The sequence below is a fragment of the Trachurus japonicus genome, chromosome 6, assembly GCF_045865225.1.
Source record: "Trachurus japonicus isolate A0001 chromosome 6, Traja_1.0".
Classification (NCBI taxonomy): Eukaryota; Metazoa; Chordata; class Actinopteri; order Carangiformes; family Carangidae; genus Trachurus; species Trachurus japonicus.
The window spans coordinates 18,206,369-18,217,810 of record NC_140912.1 but is presented as its reverse complement, the minus strand read 5'-3'; the positions used below and the strand labels follow the sequence as shown (position 1 = coordinate 18,217,810).

At 40.2% G+C, this 11,442-nt stretch overlaps 1 protein-coding gene across 1 annotated transcript; it reads right to left on the bottom strand.

Annotated features, from left to right (window-relative positions):
- Nucleotides 1-1,273: 1,273 nt before the first annotated feature.
- On the bottom strand, nucleotides 1,274-11,164 carry slc17a8 (solute carrier family 17 member 8). The gene is made up of 12 exons (XM_085779556.1): nucleotides 10,657-11,164; nucleotides 8,499-8,754; nucleotides 8,184-8,302; nucleotides 6,399-6,513; nucleotides 5,657-5,744; nucleotides 4,808-4,894; nucleotides 3,702-3,844; nucleotides 3,471-3,620; nucleotides 3,245-3,377; nucleotides 2,733-2,843; nucleotides 2,177-2,304; nucleotides 1,274-1,768 (listed from the first exon to the last, which is right to left on the bottom strand). Exons 1-12 carry the CDS (start codon nucleotides 10,755-10,757, stop codon nucleotides 1,439-1,441), a joined length of 1,761 nt encoding a protein of 586 aa, XP_085635682.1. The 5' UTR covers nucleotides 10,758-11,164; the 3' UTR covers nucleotides 1,274-1,438.
- Between the last annotated feature and the right edge of the window lie 278 nt (nucleotides 11,165-11,442).

The following is an 11,442-nucleotide window of genomic DNA, read 5'->3' as shown; positions in this document are numbered from 1 at the left end:
TAAACATCAGCATGTTAGTATGGTCAGTATGAGGATGTTAGCATGCTGGCATTAGCATTCAGCCGGTACAGCCTCGTGGAGATGCGATGGCTGCAGATTCATTATTCTCAAGTAACACCCACTGAACGGCCTTTAATTTGATTATAAATAATTTTAACTATATTTTGGATATATATATATATTTTTTTTTTTACAATTACAAAGTAACATGAATGAACATGTTGAGTAACCTCATGCGTGTTACTAAATAATCCAGAAACCAAGAGATCTTAATGTCCCTAAACTACAGAAAAATAGATGCAGTTTATCAGGCCTACATGTCTGGTGTGTTCAAGTAAAGTGCAAATCAAATGAAAGCTCTCTCAAGCAGCAAGATAATATTCTACTGTACAAAATGTCCCTTCTCTTCTTTAGCAGTAATGATGAATAGATTGAATTTCCTAAACTCTTGTGATGAAAGTTAAATGTTCTCCTACACACTGGGTCCTTATGTACCAAGACTGAGAGGTTGCAAAAAGACAAACACCAGAGAAATAAATAGAGTTTCACTAAATTCTTCACAGAGTAAGATCAGCACTGACTCACCAGCTATTTCATCTCTTTATGAGCTCAGAGCATCATAAATAATGAAGCTGATACAGTGCTGGTGAGGAAGTAGCCGGGTGGTGAACTGAGATCTGCTCAGACAAAGGAGTGCAAGCGAAGCAGTAACAGAAATCAATCATTCAGCAACAGCAAATACATACAAGCAAAAAACAACAACTACTACAACAACAACAACAATAACGACGACAGTAAGGCTTGTTACATTAACACTGTGGTCTGCTGTCAAATCCACCCTTCAAGTCCAGAAGCACGTCTCTTTGCACGTTGCATAGCTGTCACGAAACACGTCCAAAACTGTCTACATGGTTCAAAATAAGCTACATAATGTTCAGGCAGCGTTCGCTTGCACAGACGGTGAACGATCAGCGCATGTTGGAGGAAAAGTAAAGTCTGGTTTGACAGCTGATATGTGTTGCTCGTCGTGTGCCTTTAACGCAGCACTAGCTGGTCCGTGGATGTTGGTCTGTAGTTTTCTCTCTATTGTACTAAGCACACTAGTCTACTGTATATATCTATGAAAATTAAATTCAGTCTTCAATATCTGATTTTTTTCCCCCTGTATTTGTTGTTGTTTCTAATAAAATTATGTTTGATTTTAGTGTTTTGCCTTTCTTTTTTTTTAAAGTTGTGTTCTCACATGATATTTTCCCAACAAACACTGTAGTATACATTAAAGTTGAACTGGTGAATTTACGAAAAAATAAAAAGAGCAGTCTTGAGGTACATATGATGCTGCTTCTCCTGTCACTTCTTCCATGTTTCTGACATTTCCAGAGGTGTGAAATTGAACCATCAGCTTTTACTATTTGTGAGTGTTTGGAAAAATCCTGTCTCACTGGTACCGGTCCTGGTAGTCCCCATTTCCACAATGTTCCTCCTCCTCTTGCATGGTCACGCCTCTCTTCTTTTTCCAGCCCTGTTTTCGACCGGATGAATTGTCTGCTGTTCCATAACTCTTTTTGGGAGCAATCATGTTCTCAGTATTGAGCTCTGACTCCTCCGCCAGCTCGTCCTCATCAATAATGCCACATTTATCCTCGCTCGTGCTCTCAGGGTTGGCCCAGTCCTGCTGCTCTCCCGAAGCAAAGATAGCGTAGAAGATGACCCCTGAGTAATGCACCATGGACGCAATAACAAAGACATTCTGCCACTCCAGACGAGTCTGTGGGGAGATGAATGGAGTCTATGAATTTCCTGTCAGAAGCAGACTTACCCTACTCCAGTGATGCACCACTGAGTCAATGATGTAAATCTTCTGAATTACTCAAGGCCGTGGACATACTAAACCTCCTATGTGTACAATACATTTTACAGTGCTATAAATGTTTAACAATAACTGTTGATAGGTGCAAGATTATACACAGCAACTCCTATCTTATGCATGTAATGTATAAGTGAAGGACATTGTTTCAGAGCCTGGTAATTTATTTATACATGGGGGCTGGGAATGGATTTATACAGGATAATTACACATGACCAGGACTCTCAACAGAATATGAAAAAAAAGACATAAAAAAGAAACAATTTATACATGTTCAAATACTATATTGTGCAGAAGTGTTACACTCACCTTGTGTATAGTCAGAGCTCCAACAATCAGGGGACAAACCATTCCCGAAAGCGTCCCCACCCCGTTGGAAATGCCCATCAGGATGCTGGCATAGCGAGGAGCGATATCCAGATGATTGACATTAAAACCTGGCAACAGAGTACACAAACAAGTGTGATATCAGTGTGTTATTACAGTGACAAACTTCTCAAGATTTTTGGATGAACTGAAACGTTTTAGGTTCAGTTTCACTTGCACATTTAGATTTTCTTTTTGTTGCTATGCCAACAATCTATAAAATATTCAGGAGAGGGGCCTGTGTGAAGGCTGCGCTGACTAATGCATGTAGCTGCACTGCATCACACCCAAAGGAAAAGGTGCTGCTTAAAAATCTTTAGACAAGTATTTCATACTCCACAAGGCAAAACTGAAAAAAAAAGGTGCTGCTGCAACAAATTATTAAATGGCTCAAGTTTCACACAAAACCCTCCTATTTTTGGTTTAGAGGCAAAATACAAATCTTACATAGGCCATCGGATGAAACATTGATTTTTCTATGGTGCAGATGTGTTCATACCTGAGATGGCGAATCCACTGAAGCCTACAGCCAGAACTAGAAAGGAGATGGCCACTCCTCGGGTGTGAGAAAACCCGACCACCAGCAGCAGAGTGGCCTCCATCCCAAAACCTGTGGAAACACAACACCAGAGAGCGGTCTATAAGAGCAGCTATTATAAATAAGATTGTGTAGTCACAGTAACAGCAAGTTACTGTTGTCATGTAGCAATATTTAAGTTTTTATTCTAATTAACCAAACAATAATAATAATAAAAAAACAAACAGTAGAGGACATTGCTGACAAAACGTTTTACATGTTGCATTTCTTTTTTTCACAGTTTTATAGTTATCTATTTCATTTTGTTTCTATTACATCTTTAAGTGTAAGATATAATGTTTGATTAGATTAGATTAGATTAGAAAACTGCTTTGCCACCCAATAAAAACACATACATCCACTTAATAAACAATACAAATGCATGTGTCTAAGTTAATGTCTCTTAGGGCTCCTTCCAGTTTGCCATGACGTACCTCCACAGTTCATGAGTTTCCTCACGTTTGTGGTAGACATGATTTTGTTACTGCGTAAGTAGTCAGCCAGCTGTCCCCCAATAGGAACCACGATTGTCATCACCATGTGCGGGACAGCAGACAGGATCCCCACCTGTCGGGAGTTCACACATTCAAGAGAGTAACTGTGATGAAGTATTTGTCATTGTAAGCTGATTGACACTATAGCGACACAGTGAGGCCAAACCTTGCTGATGGGGAAACCAAAGACTTCCTCAAAATATGCAGGCTGACTGATAAGGAGCAGGTAGAAGGTCCAGCTGCGGCAGAAGTTGGCCACGATGATGGCATAGACAGGCATGGAGGTGAAGAAACGACGCCACGGAGTCTTGAATTTCTTTGGTTTGGAGACAGTGAAGTGATTAAGCGACTGCATTGTGATGCACTGAACTTGTCTGGATATGAAATGCACACACACCTCAGTTACACTCAGTTGTTTCATTGTTTCACCGATGGTGGTCTCGATGTACATCCTCTCCTCATCAGTGATTGTGGGATGTGCAGCCGGACTTCCATAAGCCAGCAGGAGCCACAGGACGTACCACATGATCCCAAAAACACCTTTTCATTGGAAGACATAAACAAGTGAATGAATTCTTACACACATGTTCCATACAGATGTTCATCTTTGTGCTGCAAGCTTTGTGAAGTGTTTCAGATCAGCCCAAGTGCAGGACAGACTAATTAAAACAAGCCCACACCTTCTCTGAACCACGGGAGTTTTCATTATGAAAATGAAATGAGCAAGGTGTGAGTCACAGAGCCCAGACAGGAAAATGCTAATTTACATCAATAAATCATGAGATTTTATCACAGCAGAACCAGAGTAGATTTTTATTAAAAACACGTTGGGCAAAGTATGAATTTTATGTGAGTGTTAATCAATTTAATCAAACTCAAAAGCAATTCAGATAACGCATATTGTGCAAAACGAACAAAGTGTAACTGCCACAGAGCAACGTGGCAGTCAAGGATACAGAGGAGCACCAGATGAGCAGTTTAACATATAGGTCACTGTGCTTAAATATCTAAATATATCATTCATAAATTGTATCTATTGGCTTTAATTTATGGCTTACTGGCTTATCAATTCATACACATAATGCGGTGTATCCCCTCTTCTTTGTAGTAAATTTGGCAATTGATTAATAATTGGTCTATAATGAGGCATCAATTCATAGTGCTATATCAATAAGTTAGCATATGTCCTTGTATGACATCTCTTCCACCATTAAATTTTCAACAAATCGTTAAAAAGGCATTAATCTATATGACCACAAACATCTCATCTTAATCATCTCAATGCATGGCCTAAAGACAGCCAAGGTATTGTTGTATAGATTGACAAATGATTTGCGCTGTTTGATGTATAGTGTGCGCTCATAGTACTGGACACTGATGGTGACTGTCTGTTGGCAGCGTCATGTCAGACTTTTTTCCATCTCTTCATGATTCAATTTTTCAGTTTCACATTATTCTTCTTATGTGCGTGACTGAAGTGTGACTTTATGTTTGCAACATTACCATAGACGTAAAAGACAGAAGACCAGCCGACATACTGAACCATTACTCCGGCTAAAGGCATGGCGATCACTGCTCCTGCATAGGATCCTAGGAACAATGGGTGTCAAATTTCAATGTCAAAGGTATTATCATGCAGAACATTACACATAATCAGCAAAAAGTACTTAAAATTTCCATAGTAAAAAACATGGTGTTACTTGTTCATTCTAAATTTCCCTTCCACTAGTTTGCAAATTAAAACAGAAATTAATTTAGTCACGTAGCCTTCAATCTAACAAAAAAACTACTCTGTACAGTGATGAAAAAGTGATTTAAAAAGCAAAAATATGTCGAGTTGAATGGGAAAAAATGCTTTCAAATGAGTAACGGGCACTGCCTTGACAGAGAGGGTGTTTTAATGTGTTTTCTATTATCTGACAGATCCATGAACACCGTTGTTCTGAATAGAGCAGAGAGCATGAGAGTGCTTTCGGACAGTAAGCAATGTGACACTTCATTTAGGTGAATAGATGGCGAGGCTCCTTCAGAATATGCAGGTGAGCCGTGTTCATTTACAGACAATGTCAAGAGGGTATTGATGCATGGGTTGTCATGGTACCAGTTTAAAGAGCAGCATGGTTATTTTAATTTCAGGATGGACAGCAGTGGACTAGATCTGCAAAACAAAATAATCTCTCCCATGTCTATTTACTGACCAGCCCCACTCTTACAGTATTTATAAGCTGGTGTAAACTGAACAAATAGCATCAGGGTCAGGGGTGAGGGATAAGGGCTGTGGTGGTGGGTTTAGGTGGGTTCATGGACTATTCTGGAGCACTTTTAACAAGATGAAACAAAGACGTCACTTACCACAGAATGAAGTGGTGGCCAGGCGACTCCGTTCAAGGGGGGGCGCCCATTTGGACCACATCCCATGACACGCTGGGTAGGTGACGCCCTAGCAGGGACATGGTGTAGAAGATGTCAAAGGTCAAAGTTGGACTTGAGAGGAAACCTGGAACTTAACTGACAGCAGAGTGAAGTAGCTTAAAGGAGGGGGTTATGTGCCAGTCTTCTTGGCTTGGAACAGTGAAATAGTGCAACATGTAATTTTAAAAGAGCCCAGTTGTTTGTTTGTTTGTTTGTTTGGGAACCCTTTAATTTACAGTCCGCTATTTACGTGATAATGTCAATAGCCAAGAAATAACAAGTATTGCATCATAATGTCTAGAAATAGCCTAGAAATAATGGTCAATTTCATAGAAATGTCATGAAATATAGCCAAGAAATAATGATTGTTTCCGTAGAAATAGCCCAGAAATAATTGATAGTAATTGACAATTGCAAGGACTTGGTGGAGAAAAATTCTGGCCTTTCCCAAAAAAATTCAAAGCATGAAAAGCATGTGTATCCTTTGCCTTTATGAAAAACATGACATGAAATTGACTGTTATTTCTTGGCTATTTCTTGACATTGTCGCGTAATTAGCGGCCTGTAAATTAAAGGGTTACCGTTTTGTTTAGTTTTTTAGCTGTGTCTGTAATAAGCAAAGCTATACTGCCATTAGCTTCATATTCATCATACAGATATGAGAGTGGTATTGATTCTTTACCTCCACTAAGCCCTGCAGGATGCGCACAAACATGACACAACCATAGTGAACCCTGGCTGCCGATGGGATGAACATATTCAGCACCGATGTCAGGAAAATGGCTGCCCCGAACACCCTGTTGAACAAATGGTAATGTCATTGTTTAGTGTTAAGAGAAGTGGAAGTCACTTACACATTTAAAGGAATAGTTTTACATTTTGTGAAACATGCTCAGTCAACACAGCCAGCAGACAGTTAGCTTTGCTATGCATTAAGACAGGAAAGAAAAACATAGACCGCCATAGCTGAAAGGTCACAAAATCCAGTCTGTTTGCCACTCAGCCACTCTGGGCTGCTGGCAGTGGCCCAACAGCTGTTTCAAAGTGGGGGTACACCTGTGGGCACACATCTCCACGCTATGACCCTACATTTGCCCCAAAAGGGCAAAACTGGCACGAGTGCTAATGCCCAGGGGGCATTGGGGCCCCAATGGGCTTGTGGGTGCAGCGTGGACCCACAAGTGCCCCCAGAGGGCCGGCACTGGCATGTTTGCTGTGCACCTACCAGGGCATCTACAGCTCATTAATCAACAAGGGACCTCGCTGTCTCGATCTGAAACACTTTAATGTGGATTTGGGCTGGTGGGTGGATTCTTCCAGTCCTTAAGCCAAAGTCTCTGTGTGTTTTAAATAATTTGGTGTTTTTGATGTCTTCTCCCCAAAACATTAAACTATTTCTTTGAAGCTTTTTCCTTGAGCAAATTATTTCATTTGACCTTAATTAGAGAGAGAGAAAACAGACACAGTCCTCAATTGGTACACTTCAGTCTTTTAGCAGGTCAGCTGAAAGTGCAGAAGTAGACATACACTTACAGTAAGGAGAATTAAGTTCTTTCAATACAATGAGCTAAAAAAAACAACAACATATTAATAACAAATAATAATTTTGTGTTTTTGATGAGAAATGTATATAGAAATTACAGACACCTGTAAAGATGCTCTTGTGCCTGACTGTTGTGATATTATTGAGCTCTGTCTGTAACAGCTAAAAACACAACAAACACATGCTACCCAGTGTCTGAAATTAGATGTCTAATATTGGCAAGCAGTATATCTCCAAACATCTGACGGTCAAAGCATCTCAGTCAGCCGTATACAGAGACAGATCTCACACCTCCGTCTTCCATGGACTGAGATAAAGACATCCCTTTCAATCCACAAGTTTCTGCTTCATCACCACGCTGCCACTTAGCTCCCTTCTCTTTTCTCCTTCACCTCATCCCCCCCTTCCTTCTCTTTTTCCAAAACAGCGTGTAAGTGACACTTGTAATATTCCAGTGGCTGGTGTTTCAGAGAGAAATCAGAGGCAGGATCTTTCATTATTAACTCTGTCAGTGGTGTGTCCTCTTTTCCTGTGAAGGTTTTATTACAGGATTGCTATCTGCTCCATCAACACCGCTCACCAAACCGTACAGCTTTAACCCTTTAAATGCATGGGCTGAGGAGGCGCTTCCCCCCAAACCTTTATCTGTTTTTTAAGACCTCCCTGTGATCCTTTTTCTTAACATATGTGGGCAAAGCAGCAGCAGCCGCAACTTTGATTTTTTTTTTTTTTTTTTTTTAAACGTCATCCATCTTAACTTTACTCACCTGGAACATCAAACTCTTTAAGGATCAAATTTCTCTCAGTTTTCTTCACTGTGTCTGAGGCTGCAGCCTACTATACTTTTCAGTCCTGATTAATATTTTGGTCAATAAACTGTCATACAAAGCATGAACAATAATGAAGTCATTAAGAGCATTTGACCTGTTGGCAGAGAGCTTGTTGGAGATGAAACCACCAGGGATTTGAGTCACAATGTAACCCCAGAAGAAGGAGCCATGGATCAGTCCCACAGTCTCTGGGTCCCAGTTAAACTGAGCTTTCTGGAAAGGGAGAAAGTAAAAGTAAAATGTAGCTTCAAAAAAATGCACAAAGTGTTTTTCCCAACTGCACTGACCAAATGACACTTTTTTTCTTATGCTAACATTAGACCAACTTTTATAATTTACAAATATCTAATTGTTTGTCTTTATCTATACAGTCAATAACACTGATGTCCTGTTCAATAGCTCCAGCTACCTGAAGCACTGGAGTCCCATTGATGTAGACTGTGTTGTTGTTCACCATCTCCACAATGGCCACCCCAAGATTGCAACGAATGCCAAAGGAGATGCAGAAGCCCAGGCCGCTGAGGATGGCGATGATGTAGCGTTTAGGGAGACCGCCACAGCTGCAGTCCAGTAGCGGGGCAGGACGTGGTGCTGATGCCACTGGACGTCCATCCTCTGTCAGTTCAATGTTGTCCTCCTCTTCTACGTTGCTGCCATCTATTTTCCTGTGGAGCAAAGAAAAGCAGTTAGTTGTTATCTGTTCAGCCCAAAGTAAAAATATTCATAACATTAATGAAATCTCCCCCTGCACAGCCAGAATGAGACTCAGGTGCAGGTGGTCACGAGAGTATACTTTTAAAAAAATAAAATAATAAACTACAGCACACTGAAATACAGTGGGTGGTTTATTTTTCATATAAAAAATATTTTTGTTTAACCATACTCCTTCTCCTCTTTCACTGTCTGATTTACCTAAATTCTGTAATTAAAAAAATGTGTATATGTGCAAACATATACAGAATTTGTTTTTGTTAAATATTCACATGATCATGTTGTAGCCTATTGCTTTTGTTTGTGACTTTATCAAAATGTGTCAATAAGACAGCACAGTAGCACAAGATGACAGAGGCCAGGGCAGAGGGCAGAGGGCTCGAGACGAGGCCAAGACACACAATGAAAAAGGTCACAGCACTGTTACTATCGGGTTTCTGATCCCAGAACTTGTCTCTCTGCACCTATGATCTGTTTTCCCTGTCTTCTTTGACGCTGTCCTCTGGCTGGGATCAGTTTATTTGGTATGAATGATCCAAATCCCAAATTTTCACCTGTGTTCATCCTGTCATATTATGTATTGTGGAGTAATGCAATAATTGCAGTGACCTGAACTGTTAATGGATTTCCGCAGTGCTGCTCAAGTTCATACAGCAAAAGAATTTCAGCCCAAAAAGTCTTCAGTAATATCACTCAGGTGACAGCGTATAGGTACAGACATTGAGAAATTTGATATCAGTATCATGTAGCTGTGTATGGACATTGTTGGCCTTAATCCTTAAACTAACGGTACAGTAGATGTCTTGTAGAACAGCTGCACCAAACATGGGTTACTTAAAAAGGAATTTTCCTTCCTAAGGGTTAGGGTTATCATAAACAGAAATTACCAAAAAAGAAAAAAGAAAAGAAAAGAAGCATGAGAAGACTTTAAAAAAAACTGTAGAGTAGGGTTAAAGGTTACAGTCCTGCTGAGTGCTGTCCATTGGTCCATTACCTATAAATGGCTGAAACATATGGACAAAAATCATGCAGACCGTGTTGTATATTGGACCTTTCATGTCAGTTAAAAGTGTGTTTGTTGTGTTTGTTATGGCACAGCATTGTGATTGATGTAAAGCTATTCACCCATTGTAGGTCTAAATTGCAAGATGAAAAGCCGGACATACATTTTTGCAAAAAAAAAAAGAAAGAAAGAAAAAAGTAACGAAATTACTGATCTAATTCTTTACTATTCTTTTTTGTTCAGAAATGAAACATTTTCTAAATCTAAAATGATGGGTTCATCATTTTTGGTTATTGATATTGAAAGAAAAATAACAATAAATCAATATTAAGCAACAGCAAAGACAAACATTTTTTGTATGTCACTGTATTCCTCCTCTATAAAAGTGAATACATTAATTGAACACATACAAACTCAATTTGCAAGAAACTGTCTGCTTAGTGCTTTATCTCTTAAAATGACAACAATCTTCCTTGTATGTGGAGACTCCCAGCACTACGTACGCCCTTCTGTGAAATATGTATCAGATATGAAATATGTATTAATGTCTTAAAATAAAATCTGTGATTACATCACTGGCATTGCCGGGGAAGCACAAGAATCAAATATTTATTTATCGTCAGGATCTCTGAGAACACGTTGGGCTTGATGTGCCTGCTCCCAGGCTCTCAGAGTCGATATTTCAGCTCTGTTAGAGTGGAGCCAGCTGTTTATAAAAGATCTCACATATACAATAAATGGACAATGACCACAAAGACTGAGCTTATTAGATGCAGTCTAAGGAGTGTATAAAACACCCAGCACACACACAGTCTTCATGCCTCCTTCCCACTTTCCATACAAACCCACTCACCTTTGTAGTTTTCCTAGAGAGTCGCCCACAGTGTTCTTCACTTCCTCCTTCCCAGGCTTCAGCACCTGCTCCTTCAGACCTGCCAAGCCACCAAAAGGCATTTTTCTGGGTTTTTATCTCAAAAAAGGTGTCTTGGTACCTCACTGCCACACTTTGCTATGAGAAGGCGGGAAAATCTACTAGAAGCTGTTCTTCATCCTCCCTGTGTTTGTGGCACCAGTGGTTGGCTCCACCTTTCAGTGGTGCCAAGGGTCCCTCAGAAGTAACACAGACTTTCTCCTGACGATTCAGAGAGAAGTTGGAGGAGGGTTGGTGTTGGAGTATTCCTCTGTCCAAAAGTAGCATTCAGCTTGTTTAATCTCCCAAAGATCCATCCAAGACTGATCAGTAAAGATTAAAGCAAATAAAAGTGTAGAATCCAGTTTTTTACTCCCTGGGCATTGTGAGCCCTCTTTGTCTGCACCTCAACTGAATGATCCACTCAGATCTTCTCTCCATCTCATATCTCATCTATTCCTGGTGAGGAGGGGGCAGGTGTAGCTGGATTTTCCAAAAGCCAGCCCCTTCCTTGCCTTACACATCATCATCCCCATCACTATCATCATCTTCATCGTCATCAACGTCAACTCCACAGCACCACCCCTTCGTCTACCGAGGCTCATCTGATAGCAGCTGACTGAGTGGACAATTAAATATGAATGAGCTTCACAAGTTGCATTGAGGAGAGACGGGGGAAGCTGGGTGGCTGTGGTGTAAAATGTGAACAGGTGAAACCTAAGACAGAGA

Coding starts and splice junctions, on each gene's coding strand:
- slc17a8 (XM_085779556.1), bottom strand. CDS start 10,757: ATGCCTTTTGGTGGCTTGGCAGGTCTGAAGGAGCAGGTGCTGAAGCCT. Junction 5,745..6,398: donor TCCTGCAGGGCTTAGTGGAG/GTAAAGAATCAA, acceptor TGTCCCTGCTAG/GGCGTCACCTACCCAGCGTG. Junction 3,845..4,807: donor TTCTGTCTTTTACGTCTATG/GTAATGTTGCAA, acceptor TCCAATGAAAAG/GTGTTTTTGGGATCATGTGG.